Consider the following 17,711-nt stretch of genomic DNA (forward strand, 5'->3'; position numbering starts at 1 on the left):
ATCTGCCCCATTATATTTACCCCCCATGGGGTAACGTACATACATTCCCAGTGTATATATATTCTTCTTGGTAAATTGTAACCTTCACCATCGATCAAAATATAATTCTGTAACGTTCTACACATAAATCAGAAGTGAAATAAGAAATCGTTATTTTCATCAAGTATAAAAGAAAATAAAAAATTGGTCCAAATGCCCCTCGGTATTTATCGCAGATCAATAGCGGAGTCAGCCAGAAAATAGTCCAGGCAGAAACATCCACTTACACAACCGAGTAATGGGTGGCCTCCACCACTGTAGGGACAGTCACTAATAGGGAGGCAAATGGGGGAGATACTTACAGACAGGTTTAGCAATTCAGAAACATCATCCTTACAGATATCGCCCACTTATACACCTGAGTAATGGCCCTCGCCACTATAGGATCAGTCTCTAGTCAGGCAGTAAAGAGGGGTTATACTCCAAGAAGGTCGCCCTTAAAGAAGGTAAGTCTTCATTCGGGAGGTAAACGGTGGAGCCATCAAGAGACAGGGACAGTGAGGCAGAAACATCTCTCACAGAAATATCATCCATATACACATCGGAGACATGGGTGGCCTTCATCAATATAGGGTCAGTCAATAATCGGGAGATAAACAGGATTCATCCAGAGAAGGGTACAAACGCCAGTCATCACTAGTCTCCATTACTATAGGGTCAATCACTTATCGGGAGACAAATAAGAGGGATAATTTAAAGGTGTAAAGGGTGGAAGATACGTCACCCTCAAAAATACCATCCACTCACACAGAGACATGGGTGGCCTTCGACACTATCACCAGTCACTTAAAGTAAATTGTAAATTGGGTAGCCACTTGTAGATGGGGACAGCGTGGCAAAAACATTGTCCTCTCAAATATGATCCACTTACCCATCCAAGACATGGGTGGCCTCCACCACTATAGGATCGGTCACATATCGGGAGACAATAGGGCATTCGAAAAAGGGTACAGGGAGGAAGAAACATCGCCATCAGAAATATCAGCAACTCCCACATCTGAGACATGGGTGGCCTCCATCACTATAGGGTCAGTCACTAATCGGGAGATAAGTAGAGGAGTCATCCAGAGAAGGATACAGGGAGGCAGAAATATCCACTTTGGGCCCTAGGGAGTCTCCATCACTATAGGGTCAGTCACTAATCGGGAGATAAGTAGAGGAGTCTTGTAGATGGGGACAGCGTGGCAAAAACATTGTCCTCTCAAATATGATCCACTTACCCATCCAAGACATGGGTGGCCTCCACCACTATAGGATCGGTCACTTATCGGGAGACAATAGGGCATTCGAAAAAGGGTACAGGGAGGAAGAAACATCGCCATCAGAAATATCAGCAACTCCCACATCTGAGACATGGGTGGCCTCCATCACTATAGGGTCAGTCACTAATCGGGAGATAACTAGAGTCATCCAGAGAAGGATACAGGGAGGCAGAAATATCCACTTACATACTCCCGTCACCTAATAGGTCACTTATCCGGAGATAATTGGAGAAGCCACTCGTAGACGGGTATGGCAGTAATTTTGTCCTCTTACAGTGCCAGTCACTGTTACCAGCCCCACTATTCAGCCTATAGTGGGGTGAAAACCGTTTACACCAATCCTTTTCGACAACTTAAGGGAAACAACTGAACAAGGCTCCTATTCTGTAGATATCCCGGATGACCACGGACCCTCACACTGACCACGTATGGTTTAAACCATCATACGTTGTTGAATTTGGGCCCTAGGGAGTCTCCGTAAACCCCTAAATATAAATATAAATTGTTTAGAGGCCCGGAGCCGGGTGTCATGACCCAAGTCTTCGGTTGTGTTTAGGATTGGGTACTCGGCCCTGACTAGAAGGTACATTATTATACTTACCTTGGGTCACAGGATGATTGTTGGTTTGTAACTGGACCTTGTTGACCTGCGATGGGGCAATGTCTGGTCGGAGAACTTCTCAGCGAGTATTTGAGGTGGGAGCTCCGCTTGTTCTGGTGTACACCTGGATATATGCAGACTGCGTGGCACTGGGTTGTGTGTGACTATGTAGCAGTATTCCCGGAAGTCTCTGCTCTTTATCAGCCCCACATATCACCCACAATCCGGCACCTGCACCCTACAACATGTACAGCCCTGCAGAAAGAAAGTGGATCTGCAAACACTGGAAACTCCGTTACCTGCAAATGTGACGACTTCTTCATGGGAATAAAGACATTCCTAAAAAAATATATGAAAGATGGGTGATAGATGATGCTGAAGATAGATAGATAGATAGATAGATAGATAGATAGATAGAAAACGGAAAGTCTGAAAGCAGCACAGAACAATCAGGGTGCAGCAGCCGTAGGTCCCTGGGCTGGGGTCCGTCTTGGTAACTGAAGGAAATAGGCAGCACTCCAAGGTAAGTAGAAAAGGGTAGATCTTTATTCCAAGTGCGACGTTTCGGCGTATAAACACGCCTTTTTCAAGCATAAGGTGCTAAGTGCATGTCCAAGTATTTAAGGACCAAGCAAGTCAATGATTGGTCAAGATACAAAGTGACCGTGAATGAATTACAAAATGTGAAACATTACCTATACATAGTGCTATATTCAAAATTGTAAGGTACATAAGTTAAAAGGACAATCATGTCATTATTTGTGCCGACAACAATATAAACATACATAGTAGATGGAACGTGAAATAAACTCCTCCCACCAGTATCGCGGCCACGCCCACGTCTCCTCGTATTCATTCATGAAAATTCAGTAGCTCATCTCCATCCACCTGTGATTAGGCGCCGTTTCAGTCGCAACCCGGAAGTGACATGCACGACCTCAGGCGCAGACCGGAAGTGACGTCACCATGGGAGCACGCATGCGCTCTGACAATGGAAGATGACGGCGGCCATTTTTGGTCAGGGCAGACCTATTCCAAGAGGTATCGGGATGTGGAAAAAATGTGAAAATGTGCATATAGCCTAATAAACATTGTAGGAACGGTAGCGGTACCTGTGGTGAGTACTTATAGTGATCTCACTCTATGGTCTACCACCCGTCCGGGGCGGAGCTGATCAGAATGACCAGCCCGTTCCCTTTAGGGATTACGGTAGTGGTACCCAAGTCCAGAAGAGTAAAAGGATAACGATCCCACCTCGGTTCAAATGCAAGTAATAGTGGTGAATGGAGAGAGTGAAGTAAAAAATTTTTGGTGGAGACGTGGAGGGACGGTCGTCACTCGGATGGGGGTGGTGATATACGATAATATCTAATATAAAAGAAAAAGAAAAGCATATTAGAGAGGACATAAGGGTATCTCCCGGGGGTTATTTACATTTTTGAATATCGAAAAATAAGACATGCAGTATACAATTCAAATGAGACCATATATGAACTGCTAATAACTCAGATGATACTTGTAAGGTTGTATTCTATGTTCAGACCATGAGGTTGTAAGGTATTAAGTCGATGGATCCACATAAGTTCACGTTTTCGCAATAACAAACTTCTGTCACCGCCTCTTCTCAGAGGGGGGACATGGTCAATGAGGGTGAAGCGTAATTGAGAGTCAAGATGTCCAGCCTCACAGAAGTGTCGGCTGACAGGTAAATCACGTTTGCCTTTTCTGATGGTGTATTTGTGATGTGTGATTCTCACCTTGAATTCATTGGTAGTTTCCCCAATGTATTTCAGGCCACATGGGCAACTGAGCAAGTATATTACAAATTCGCTATTACATGTCAGGTAATGACGTATTTTATAGGTGCGTCCAGAGTGAGAAAAAGTTTCTCCTTTTATCATTAAAGAGCAATTTATGCAAGATCTACAAGGGAAGCTACCTGTACGGACGTTACCTAGTAGCCCCCTTTGGACTGAGGTTCTCAATGGTCCAACGTCAGACTTGACAATGCGGTCACCAATGTTTCTGGCACGGCGATAGGACAGTAATGGGGGATTTCTGTACTCAGGGACGCCGGATGGTTCTCTGGACAGAATGCCCCAATGTTTTTTTACAATTGATGCAACCTGGTTACTTTTATCTGAAAACGTTGTGATGAATGGGATTCTGGTTGGGCCCTGCGTCTTATTTTTAGGAGATAGAAGATCATCCCTGTCCCGACTGTCAGCTAAACTCATGTTTTTGTAAAGGATCTTTTTAGGGTAACCCCTCTGTATGAATTTTTTAGTCATTTTTTTGGCATTGTTAATGTATTTTTCACCCGTGCTGGAAATCCTCTTGACTCTGAGGAATTGACTCAGAGGCAGGGAATTCAGCATCGGACGTGGATGTGCGCTGTCATAACGGAGTAAGGTGTTTCTGTCCGTAGGTTTTGTATAGAGGTCAGTGGATAGTGTGTGGCCTTCACGTGTAACCGAGACATCTAGAAATTGGATATTTGTATCGGAATGTACAACGGTAAATTTTATATCTTCGTCAATGGAGTTTAAAAACAAATGAAAGGCAGAGAGGTCTTCTAGCGTACCTGTCCATAGGAGGAAGACATCGTCTATGTATCTCCACCACCTCAGAACACGCTGGAAGTGGTGGGACACATAGACGAAGTCCTCCTCCAACGACATCATCATAATATTTGCATATGATGGGGCCATGTTCGCACCCATCGCTACACCTCGTAGTTGAGTATAAAACTCATTACCAAAAAGGAAATAATTATGGTGTAAGATAAGATGGAGTAATTCTAGTATAAGTGAAATGGTCTTGGGTGAATGGGTAGTTTTAGAAAGACACCTCTCAACTGCCCGCAGTCCTCTGGTGTGATCAATAGATGCGTAGAGGGAAACTACATCAAAAGAGGCTAATAACAGACTGTCATGACCTGAAATATCCACTGTTTGTAGTTTGTGTAAAAAGTCAGCGGTATCACGTATATATGATTTGCTGTGTGTCACAAAACCCCTCAGTATCTCATCCAGAAAAATGGCAATATGTGAGAAAATCGAATCGCTACCGGATACAATCGGTCGTCCGGGGGGATTGGAAAGTGATTTGTGTATCTTGGGAAGTACGTATATGACTGGAGTGATGGGGTGTGATACCGTCAAGTATTTGCGCATATTCTCAGTAATGATACCATCCGTCAATGCTGTATCGAGACAGAGTTTAATCTTACGTGCAATTTCAAATTTTGGGTCACCAGAAATCCGTTTATAGACATTAACATCATCAATTTGGCGGCGGATCTCCGCCAGGTAGGTTGAGGTGTCCATGATGACGACAGCCCCGCCCTTATCGGCTGGCTTGATGGTAATGTCGCCATCATGGACCAACCCCTCCAAGGCGGAGATCTCCGCCGTGGTCATATTCGCGTGTCTCAGGGGTCTATTCTCTCTGAGAGCCTGAATATCATTTTGAACAGCCTGAAAAAAAGTATTGAGAGCAGGTACATCAAGTTGGGGAGAAAAGTTGCTTTTGTTAGAAAGTCCAAATTGTTTGGGATCCAAAGCATGATATTCTGGTCTAACACATAAAGGATTATTATGAAACCAATACTTTAGCTTAATGTTGCGAAAGAATCTACATAAATCGACATCAACCTGGAACCAGTCTGTATCTGCACATGGGGAAAAAGATAAGCCTTTTTGTAAAACAGATAGTTCACATTCATTAATGATGCGAGAAGAGATATTTACCACTGTGGTCTCGGGGTTTTGGATACAGTCCTTGGTGGGAGAGTTCGGCTCTTCATTCCCTTCGGTTTTTCTGCGCCGGTGCCAGTGCTGTCCCCCCCTCCGGGTTCTCTTTCGTTGCCGGGATCTCGGTCTAAAAAAGACCCAGTGGAGGTTGTATTGATGGAATCCATGTTGGTTGATGCAATGTTTCTAGTAGAATTATGTCTTCTATTTTTGACAGATTCCTTCTTAGGGGGTGTTCCTGTATGTGATTGCCAGCTGTATATTTTCCCAGTTTTGTAATCTTCCTCGTCCCGTGCCCACTTTGACCTCTTTGTCTGTTCTTGCTCCAGCTTAAGTTTTGTCATCCTGTCGGTGTTGATATCAAGAAAATTCTTCAATTGGGTAGAATTTAATGTTGTAGATAGCGAAGCCTCCATGGTTGTAATGTTACTCTCGAGTTTTTTAATTTCTTGCTGTAAAAATTCGATGTTTAGGAGTATTAAGTCCATCGAGTATTTATTGGAAATATGCATGAATTTACTGCAAAAAAATGGGTCCTGTGAAAAGAGATTGGGCCGAATGTTGGATCTCATCCCTCTGGGAATTCTCTTGTGTTTGAGATATTCCCCTAACGTTACCATATGTAACTGAAGTGATATGATCCGTTTGGAGATAAACTCGTATTTACGTTTCAATTCATCAGTAGATGGAGTGTTCAGAAAGGTCGTATCTCCTTGTATATCCTGCAATATCCGCTCTCTCTCATCATCAGTGTAAACAAAGGTTTGGAAACGATCACCCGGTGTGGAATCCATGTGGAAAGATGAAAAGTGAGGAAAAATTCCGTGCAAAGCTTCAGTGCCACAAATGTAGAAAACGGAAAGTCTGAAAGCAGCACAGAACAATCAGGGTGCAGCAGCCGTAGGTCCCTGGGCTGGGGTCCGTCTTGGTAACTGAAGGAAATAGGCAGCACTCCAAGGTAAGTAGAAAAGGGTAGATCTTTATTCCAAGTGCGACGTTTCGGCGTATAAACACGCCTTTTTCAAGCATAAGGTGCTAAGTGCATGTCCAAGTATTTAAGGACCAAGCAAGTCAATGATTGGTCAAGATACAAAGTGACCGTGAATGAATTACAAAATGTGAAACATTACCTATACATAGTGCTATATTCAAAATTGTAAGGTACATAAGTTAAAAGGACAATCATGTCATTATTTGTGCCGACAACAATATAAACATACATAGTAGATGGGGGGGCTACTAGGTAACGTCCGTACAGGTAGCTTCCCTTGTAGATCTTGCATAAATTGCTCTTTAATGATAAAAGGAGAAACTTTTTCTCACTCTGGACGCACCTATAAAATACGTCATTACCTGACATGTAATAGCGAATTTGTAATATACTTGCTCAGTTGCCCATGTAGCCTGAAATACATTGGGGAAACTACCAATGAATTCAAGGTGAGAATCACACATCACAAATACACCATCAGAAAAGGCAAACGTGATTTACCTGTCAGCCGACACTTCTGTGAGGCTGGACATCTTGACTCTCAATTACGCTTCACCCTCATTGACCATGTCCCCCCTCTGAGAAGAGGCGGTGACAGAAGTTTGTTATTGCGAAAACGTGAACTTATGTGGATCCATCGACTTAATACCTTACAACCTCATGGTCTGAACATAGAATACAACCTTACAAGTATCATCTGAGTTATTAGCAGTTCATATATGGTCTCATTTGAATTGTATACTGCATGTCTTATTTTTCGATATTCAAAAATGTAAATAACCCCCGGGAGATACCCTTATGTCCTCTCTAATATGCTTTTCTTTTTCTTTTATATTAGATATTATCGTATATCACCACCCCCATCCGAGTGACGACCGTCCCTCCACGTCTCCACCAAAAATGTTTTACTTCACTCTCTCCATTCACCACTATTACTTGCATTTGAACCGAGGTGGGATCGTTATCCTTTTACTCTTCTGGACTTGGGTACCACTACCGTAATCCCTAAAGGGAACGGGCTGGTCATTCTGATCAGCTCCGCCCCGGACGGGTGGTAGACCATAGAGTGAGATCACTATAAGTACTCACCACAGGTACCGCTACCGTTCCTACAATGTTTATTAGGCTATATGCACATTTTCACATTTTTTCCACATCCCGATACCTCTTGGAATAGGTCTGCCCTGACCAAAAATGGCCGCCGTCATCTTCCATTGTCAGAGCGCATGCGCGCTCCCATGGTGACGTCACTTCCGGTCTGCGCCTGAGGTCGTGCATGTCACTTCCGGGTTGCGACTGAAACGGCGCCTAATCACAGGTGGATGGAGATGAGCTACTGAATTTTCATGAATGAATACGAGGAGACGTGGGCGTGGCCGCGATACTGGTGGGAGGAGTTTATTTCACGTTCCATCTACTATGTATGTTTATATTGTTGTCGGCACAAATAATGACATGATTGTCCTTTTAACTTATGTACCTTACAATTTTGAATATAGCACTATGTATAGGTAATGTTTCACATTTTGTAATTCATTCACGGTCACTTTGTATCTTGACCAATCATTGACTTGCTTGGTCCTTAAATACTTGGACATGCACTTAGCACCTTATGCTTGAAAAAGGCGTGTTTATACGCCGAAACGTCGCACTTGGAATAAAGATCTACCCTTTTCTACTTACCTTGGAGTGCTGCCTATTTCCTTCAGTTAGATAGATAGATAGATAGATAGATGGATGGATAGATAGATGATGATGAAGATAGATAGATATGAGACAGACACATAAAGGGGTGCGATTCAAATTTTTGGGAACAAGAAGTCCATCTTGTAGCACAACCCCTAGAAAAAAATGAATACCTTCTCACAGGCGCAGTTCATAAAGTAAATGCAGAACCAAAACCCAGTCACACTGTCACCTGTTACAGGGCTGTGCCCAATCATTGCTGGGGGCAGGGAGAGTGGTAACACCTAGTATACAATTATTTGTGGGCAACCAAGAGACTTTTTGTAGTGGAATTCCACAAGATTCCGTGGAACTCAATATACATGTATATGTGAGCTTCTCCTGTATCCCCATGTATAGCTATCTACCGCCATGTCACAATCCAGGGGAAATGCTGTAGAATTGTGGGCTCTTGGGTAATACCTGAACTTATTATCTATCTGGCCGCCATGTTCAGGCCCACAGTAGCCAATAGCCCCTGCCCACAGTAGTCAATAGCCCTCGTCCAACAGTGTCCAATAGCCCCTGCCCCGCAATGGCTAAAAGTGTCTGCCCCACAGTGACCAATAGTTCCTGCCCCACAGTGACCAATAGCCCCACAGAGGAATTTTTTCCTCCATGTGCCGTTTTCTTTTGCCACCTTCTTCAATTTGATGCCAGAACTGTGGAGCAGGAAACATCTGCCAACATCTACAAGGCCTGCAAAGCAGAAGTGCACAGGAGTTTTCAGCTCCCTGCTTCTCCCCATCTTGGCGAGCCAATATTTGAACAACCGGCTCTTCCGAGCAGGGGAAGAGCTGACCGATCCGACCCATGGGCATATACATGATAGAGTGGGAAGGGCTGTGTTTTCTAGCATGACATGACAGAAACACACCGCCAGGACAATTAAGGACCGGCTCTAGAAGAATAATTTCATGGTTCTCGAGTGGCCTCGAAAATCTCCAGATCTTCACATAATCCAAAATCTCCAGAGGAGCTAAAATTCAATGTTCTGCCGTGACAGCTCCAAAACCTGAAAGATCTGGAGAAGTTCAGTATCACAATCCCTGCTGCAAACTACATGAACTACAGGACTCCTCAGACCCCAGACAGCGCCGGAGCCTGACGAGGAGATGGGTGACCACCAGACACCTGGAACCCAGGCATGTGACCATTAACCCTTTCACTTCCACAGACTCCAAGGAATGTTCCCATTAACCACTTGTCCACCAGTGACACCTAATCACCAAAATAAACGCCTTATTTTCTCAAAACATCTACTGATAGTGGAATGTTATTGTGATGGCGGCAATGTATTCCCTCCAGGAATGAAAGGGTTATAGCTAGTGCGCTATACAGTGTAGGTGTGCGCCGCTCAGCTCCTCTACATCTGACACTCAGATACTGTAGGAAGTGGTTGTGGTGATACATGATGTGACCCACATTCCTGCAGATAGAGTATACGGTATATATGCAGCTTCGTGCACTAAAAGATACCGGCAAATACAGCTACACCCCCAGATGTGGACACTATGGGGGTCATTTACTAAGGGCCCGAATCGCTCTTTTTAGTCGGGTTTCCCGAATATTACCGATTTGCGGCGTTTTTCCCTGAATGTGCCCTATGGGGCAGATTTACTTACCCGGTCCTGTCGCGATCCAGCGGCGCGTTCTCCGTCGAGGATTCAGGTCTTCCGGCGATTCACTAAGGTAGTGCGCCCGATGTCCACCAGGTGCCGCTGCTGCGCTGAGGTCCGCTGGAGTTCACCAACCTATCCTGGGTGCATGTAAGCGCGTGTCAAGCGACACATTTAAAAAAAAAAAAAATAAAATATTGCGGTTTTTCCAAATTCGTCGGGTTTTGCGATGGCCACGCCCCCGATTTCCATTTCATGCATGCCGGCGCCGATGCACCACAATCCGATCGCGTGCGCCAAAAACCCAGGGCAATTCAGGGAAAAACGGCGCAAATCGGTAATGTTTGGGAAACCCGACGAAAAAGAGGGATTCGGGCCCTTACTAAATGACCCCCTATATGTTATTGTGCCATTATTTGGTCATGTTATATTTGTGTATTACATGGCAGTATTATGGAGGCACCATGTGCTGATATTATATAAGCTGTATATGGCAGTATTATCTAGGTTCTATATGTTGGTATTATATAAGCTGTTTATGACAGTATTATTTAGGTACTGTATGGCGGTTTTATTTAGGCTTTGTATGGCGGTATTATGTTGGTACTATATGGGGGTATTATTAAGACTGTATATGACAGTATTATCTAGGTACTATTTGGTGGCGGTATTTAGGCTGTATATGATAGCATTATATAGGTACTATACGGTGGTATTATATAGGCTGTATATGACAGCATTATCTAGGTACTATATGGTTGTATTACATAGGCTGTATATGACAGTATTATCTAGGTACTATATGGTGGTATTATATAGGCTGTATATGACAGTATTATCTAGGTACTATATGGTTGTATTACATAGGCTGTATATGACAGTATTATCTAGGTACTATATGGTGGTATTATATAGGCTGTATATGACAGTATTATCTAGGTACTATACGGTGGTATTATATAGGCTGTATATGACAGCATTATATAGGTACTATACGGTGGTATTATATAGGCTGTATATGACAGCATTATATAGGTACTATACGGTGGTATTATATAGGCTGTATATGACAGCATTATATAGGTACTATACGGTGGTATTATATAGGCTGTATATGACAGTATTATCTAGGTACTATACGGTGGTATTATATAGGTTGTATATGACAGCATTATATAGGTACTATATGGTGGTATTATATAGGTTGTATATGACAGCATTAACTAGGTACTATATGGTGGTATTATATAGGCTGTATATGACAGTATTATCTAGGTACTATACGGTGGTATTATATAGGTTGTATATGACAGCATTATCTAGGTACTATATGGTGGTATTATATAGGCTGTATATGACAGTATTATCTAGGTACTATATGGTGGTATTATATAGGCTGTATATGACAGTATTATCTAGGTACTATATGGTGATATTATATAGGCTGTATATGACAGTATTATCTAGGTACTATACGGTGGTATTATATAGGCTGTATATGACAGTATTATCTAGGTACTATATGGTGGTATTACATAGGTTGTATATGACAGTATTATCTAGGTACTATATGGTGGTATTACATAGGTTGTATATAGCAGCGACCTCTCCCCAGGAGTTGGGGTGACAGGAGAATTTGTTGCTGATAGTTTTCTGTGAGCGGAAGCTGAGTGCAGAGCCGGAGCCCAGGATGTGAGTCACCTGGTGATATAATACCGCCTGATGTGCTGCTCCATGTGTGTTTTGCTCGGAGCTGCTGCCATATAGCGGTGACACATCCTATAACACATGTAATGAAGTAGGCAGAAGCCGCTCATATACCGTGTAGTGATCCCGTGTTACTGAAATGTGCCATAAAATGATCCATCACCTTTCATTATTGGGAACCAGGTCCGGAATCCTAAATCCTTAGGAGGAGGATCATACAAGAGGAAAACTTTATTCAGATTCCATTCATATACATAGAGAACAATCAGCAAAGAAAAGACAAAAATAATCCACTACAGGGGTTATACAAAAGTGTGAAACCGACACAAACCAGAGAAACACAGGAAAGATTCTTCCAACAAGAAATTGGACATTTCCCCAGGATTTGGCAAGGGGGGCCGGATTCATGAAGAATGAGCACCAGAAATCCTGAATCTGGCGCCCCCTGGACTATACACAGACAACTGCACATAGAACACACTGCACTGCTCTTAGTAAATGTGCCCCATATCTACAGCAAATCCAATACATGTGAAATAAGCTTAAAGGAGCACACCAATTGTCACTGATACACTTTGTGGGAGGAGCATGACTGTGCCGAGCTTCTGTGTCATGCTCCATCCCCACAGGTACTAAACAGTGTCCCCCATTTTTTGGAGTGTCCCTATAAATGAAGGCTCATAGTTATAGAATTATATATTCCTAGCTCCGGATCCTCACCCAGCCGTCCCTCCACACCAGGAACATGGCATGTAGGGGCTCGGTGAAGGAGGCGGTGAAGGTGTGCAGATGTTTAATGGGGTCACACAGCTGGTAGTAGGATAGCCGCCCAGCCTCGTAGTCCAGGTACACTCCCAGCCTCTGCAGTGATGCATCCGTCTCGATGGGAGTCTCTTTGGCACCGTGAGCGACTAAGTAATCCTTCTGACACAAGCGCAAGCACCAGGATTTGCTGTTCTGCCCAATACCAGACTGGTCCCCCTTCCGTTCCATACTGGGATACGCCACCCCCACCCTCCAGTTTCCCAGCTCACTAGTCTCCACTTCCCAGTAGTTCTGTCCGGAGCTGAAACTCTGAAAGCTCAGAACCTGGCAATAGTTCTTGAATCTCTGTGGAGTCTTGGCCCAGATGGGAGTCTTTGACCATGTAGCGCTCTTTAGGTCTCCAGAGATGGCCACATCCACCGCGGCCGTCTTGATGTCCAGCAGTAAATTCTGGACACTGAAGCTTTGTTTGACGTCAGTCACGATACTGGATAAAGCCGACTGTAAATTCAAAGAGATGAGGACTTCATCCAGGTCACCTACAGCCTGCATCTTCTTACTTTGTCCTTCATCAGTCTCGGTTCGGGTGATGTCTCGTCCTTGAAGGACAGTGAGTGGATCTGTCACCTGACATAGCTCCTCGAGGTGCATCATCTTCCTGGACAGTCCTTCCTTACTTAACTCCAGCTGCTGGATCAGATCCGTGACAGAGAGTGACACCTTATCCCTCTGTCTGGAGATGTCACTCAAAACCCGTTCTTCTAGAGCTTGGAGCTGAGCCCGGATGTCCTTAAAAAGACTGCTCACCCTTGTCGTCATGCTGGCTGCCTTCTCCTGAACTCCCCTCCTGTGTTCTAGTAAGCCTTGGACACTTTTCTCAGTCTCCTCACGCTTCAAGCTCATTTTCTCCAGAACTTTCCTTAGTTTTTCCTTCTTCTTCTCGGACGCCTCCTTGAGAAGCTCCACCTGGTGTCCCCGATGTTCTCCAAACACACAACACGACACGCAGATGCAGAGGGCGTCCTTACAGCAGTAGTACTTCAGCATCTCCCGATGGCTGGCACATTTTCTGTTGTCCATGGAGCTGGTGGGTTCGGTCAAGACGTGATCGGTGGATTTGCTGTGAACACTCAGATGGACGCTACACAGAGACGCTTCACACATCAGGCAGGTCTTGACAGCAGGGACTGAGGAGTGGACACAGTAGGTACAGAAGATCCCGGCTAGCTTTGCTTCAGGTTGAGTTGATCGGAAATGCTCCACAATGTTGCAGAGCTTCATGTTCCTCCGCAGCGCAGGGCGTTTTTGATATTCCGCACGACATTCGGGGCAAGTGTACACTCCTCCGCCATCTTGCCTGTCCATCACTGAGCGGATACACATCTGGCAGAAGCTGTGGCCACATCTCAGCGTTACCGGCTCCGTGTAGATATTCAGACAGATGGAGCAGTTGAGCTCGTCCTTCAGATCTGCAGTGGCCATGGCGTCTGGAAGGGGTGGATACAGCAGAGCCGAGTGTGCGGGTCCAGGGTCTTAGCTGCTCCACCTGGTCATGACGCTCAGCCTTCAGGGGGAATATGATCTCTCCCCACAACAAACTGACAGTACAAGGTTACAGAACCAAATCCTTAGTAAACAGAACCCCGACCGGCCCTGGGAAAGCTGAGTGACAACCAATATGCCGCTCATTAGAAGTTCTGAAGGGAAATATAGCTTAGCAAAAGATATACTAGACATAATAACCATGCAGGATCCTGGGAAAGATAGCTGAAAGCTATAGTGGCGGCCATATGGGTTTTTATGCTAATTTTTCAGAATTTGATGTTTAGAAGGATATTTTTTTATTATTTTTGGGAAACACTTAGTAATGGATCTCGCTGTGCAGGGCTGGAATTCTCAGCAGCCGAGGAGGACTGTGAGCGAGCGAGGGAGAAGCTGGATAGGATTACGTTCTATTCCTGGCCCCCGTGAAAGGTGACTGCCAAAATAGAGCGGGGTATGTGCTGTACAGTGATGCTAAAATTACCCGCTAGCAGAGGTATTACACTGTATCACACATGAGGGTTCAGAAGGTGGAAACGCTTTTAGTTATAAAACATCCACTTTTTATGACACATGAAAGGACCTGGGAAGGAATTAAATAGGTTATTATATCAGGACCCGATACATATAATCACACAGAGACAACTCTCCCAGAGCAAAGTGCAGCCCACAAAAGAACCCAGACCCCAATGAGAGAACCACCCCTAAACTGCTGAAGTAAAATACAAGATAATACTGATTCCTGACAATTGGCCTGCCACAAATTATACTTCCTGCTATATTACACAACTCTACATTATAACTCCCGAGAGGAAACAGTAACACCTAGTGGCAATATCTAAAATTGCAGGAAATAATACATAGAGCATCAGCTCTGGAGTATAATACAGGCTGTAACTCAGGATCAATACAGGATAAGTAATGTCATGTATGTACACAGTGACTGCACCAGCAGCAGAATAGTGAATGCTGCTCTGGGGTATAATACAGGATGTAACTCAGGATCAGTACAGGATAAGTAATGTCATGTATGTACACAGTGACTGCACCAGCAGCAGATAGTGAGTGCAGCTCTGGGGTATAATACAGGATGTAACTCAGGATCAGTACAGGATAAGTAATGTCATGTATGTACACAGTGACTGCACCAGCAGCAGAATAGTGAGTGCAGCTCTGGAGTATAATACAGGAGGTAACTCAGGATCAGTACAGGATAAGTAATGTCATGTATGTACAGTGACTGCACCAGCAGCAGAATAGTGAGTGCAGCTCTGGAGTATAATACAGGATGTAACTCAGGATCAGTACAGGATAAGTAATGGCATGTATGTACACAGTGACTGCACCAGCAGCAGAATAGTGAGTGCATCTCATTGTGTGCTGAGCTGTTGGAGGGTGTGGTTGTGTGCTGCTGAGCTCCTGCACCACCTGGAGCAAACCCAATCCGCCCAGGCCTGCTTTCTCCTCCCCAGGGAGGGAGTGGGTTCTGTGGGATGAATCCTGCAGGAAAGTCCCAGGCTCCTGTCTCCCGGACCAGGCCGGCGGGGGGCAGGAGAAGCCAGTTACCGGCCAAAACTGATGGCGTGAGAAGATCTGCCCGGAGCCAAGGACGCAGCGATGTGACCTCGGCTGCCACCCCCAAGACCCAGGGAAGCCGCAAGGTCTCCGGAACACAGAATATTAAGGCAAGTAACATCAGCCTGAGTGCTCCTTCTGGAAAGCTGAGTGACTGTGCGGGAAAGCTGGGTGGTTCAGCTGGAAAGCTGGGTGCTCACGGAGGTGTGCAAAAAGCATGGGGTGAACTTAAGGCCCGGGAGTCTGCTACCATCTATGGCTCCCGGATTGCTGAGCACCTCCGTGAGTACGAGGAAGCTGGAAAAGCGCTGAGGAGGCTCCAGGAGGAGATAAGGGAGACCTTGGCCCTAGCGGGGGTGGCTACGCAGAGAAAGAAAAAGTCTGATCTTCTTACCACCATAGACAGACTAAAAGCCGAGGTCACCGCTCTGGAAGAAAAGCGTCATCTAATCCGTGAGCACAGCGGTCCGTTTCGTGAGAAATTAGAAAACGACGCCAGATTTGATGATATGCGCCAGGATAAGCTGAGAAAGCTGAAGGGGCTTGAGATCCAGGCGGATGATGGCGATGATGAGGAGGATGAGGAAGACCTGCCGTGTCCGTCTGGTGGCCTGCACCAACACCAGCAGGCCTCGCACGACAGGCTGCCTGCGGAGCAAGCGCCATTACCATCAGGCTGCGGCTCTGCCAACCTGGAGGAGGAAAGTGATGACAGCGGCCAGGGAGGGGCGCTAATGGCTCAAATACGACAGCTCGAGTCCCCAGTTCACCTCCAGAACTTCTCCTTCGGCGATGATATGCCAAATGACGACCTAAAGAGAAAGAAGAGAGCCAAGAAGACCAAGGCGTCTCAGGAGGTGAATCTGGTGTTTCGTCCCCTCCCTGTTTCCTCCGGGCGGGCAGCAGTGCCAGCCTGTCGTGTAGGCCCCGTTACCCAGCCCAGCACGAATCCTGCAGTGGACTCGGTGCCAGGGTGCGGGGAGAGTGCAAAGCCACGTTCCATCATGGCGCAGAGCACCAACCTTGTTTGTAGTAGCAAGGATGGTGCAGGGAAGGCATCGGCCGAAAGGCCGGACAGTGAGGGCGATCCAGCAGGTCCTGGTACTGTGCGCTGCCCCCTAGTGGGAGGGGGGTGTGGCCCAGTGCCAGGGGCAGTGGCGGTGGCTCCTGTGGCTCCTAGCGCTGTTGCTTGCTCCGGTGAGCAGCGGCAGTGTGATGGGGCTGCTGGGGCTTGTAGTGCGGCGCCTCCCAAACATCCCGTGCAGCCTGCAGAGAAAGGCGCAGGAAAAGTGTTATTCTGTATTGGTGCATCAAACTCTGAAGATATGAAAGGGGCAAAAAAACTGTCTGGAGTCTGTAAGGACAAGAGGCCTCTACCACCAATCGAGCAGCGATGCTCAAACATCATAAAAACTGCTGGACAACAAGGGGTTAATGCCAATGAGGCAGAGGGCACAAATAAGATCGGGGTTGGAGCTGCCTCTTCTCAGGCTGAATCTGCTATGGAGGTGGCTCTACCCCCAGTGTCCAGTGACGCCGAGGCAACCCCAGGTCCTCCTGGCCCAGCTGGTGTGAGTGATGCAAGGAAGCAAGGCAGTACTCTACATAGTGTGGTGAATGTGGGGGTGGTGAATGGTGCTGAGGGGGATCCTGGTAGAAGTGCTGATCCATCTGCACCCCCAGTGGTGGCCGCTCCCATAAGGAGTGTCACCGCTGGGGCAAGTGGGGTTAACTCCTTGTCTCCTGGCTCTGGGAATAGCGTTTTGCAAAGGCGTCTTCTGGAGGCTCTCAGGAGAGGGGAAAAGTCAATCACTGTAGAGGGGAGAGATGTTGATCTGTCCTTCTGAACAGACAGGCATGGCCTGGCAGCCTTCCAAGAGAAAAGGGGGGGAGAGACTGTATGGTCTTTACCCACAACCGGGCCCGGAGCTGCCCGTAGGAATGTGGTTCGTCTTCGCTGGAGGGGCAGTGACGCATGCCCACCCAGGTCAAGGGTGGTGGAGCTCCTCCTGAAGATGAACTTCAGGGCTAGTGACATCTTTGCCCTGATACATCCTTATGGTACTCCGGAGTTCGATGTCAGCTTTGTTCGGCCGGAGGGCTTAGAGCTCTTCTGGTCGAATTATGAGC

The 17,711-nt window shown here is 45.9% G+C and overlaps 2 protein-coding genes across 2 annotated transcripts in view; both read right to left on the bottom strand.

The window, feature by feature from the left end:
• LOC140074593 (uncharacterized) overlaps nucleotides 1-2,055 on the bottom strand; it is a 59,045-nt gene extending 56,990 nt beyond the window's left edge. The window contains exon 1 of the mRNA XM_072119601.1: nucleotides 1,903-2,055. The gene's annotated coding sequence lies outside the window, so the exon portion shown is untranslated. The remainder of the gene's footprint in view (nucleotides 1-1,902) is intronic.
• Nucleotides 2,056-12,185: 10,130 nt separating this feature from the next.
• On the bottom strand, nucleotides 12,186-13,992 carry LOC140075992 (E3 ubiquitin/ISG15 ligase TRIM25-like). Its single transcript, XM_072122486.1, has one exon. The coding sequence runs from the start codon at nucleotides 13,944-13,946 to the stop codon at nucleotides 12,402-12,404; it is 1,545 nt and encodes a 514-aa protein (XP_071978587.1). The 5' UTR covers nucleotides 13,947-13,992; the 3' UTR covers nucleotides 12,186-12,401.
• Between the last annotated feature and the right edge of the window lie 3,719 nt (nucleotides 13,993-17,711).

The sequence above is a fragment of the Engystomops pustulosus genome, chromosome 8, assembly GCF_040894005.1.
Source record: "Engystomops pustulosus chromosome 8, aEngPut4.maternal, whole genome shotgun sequence".
Classification (NCBI taxonomy): Eukaryota; Metazoa; Chordata; class Amphibia; order Anura; family Leptodactylidae; genus Engystomops; species Engystomops pustulosus.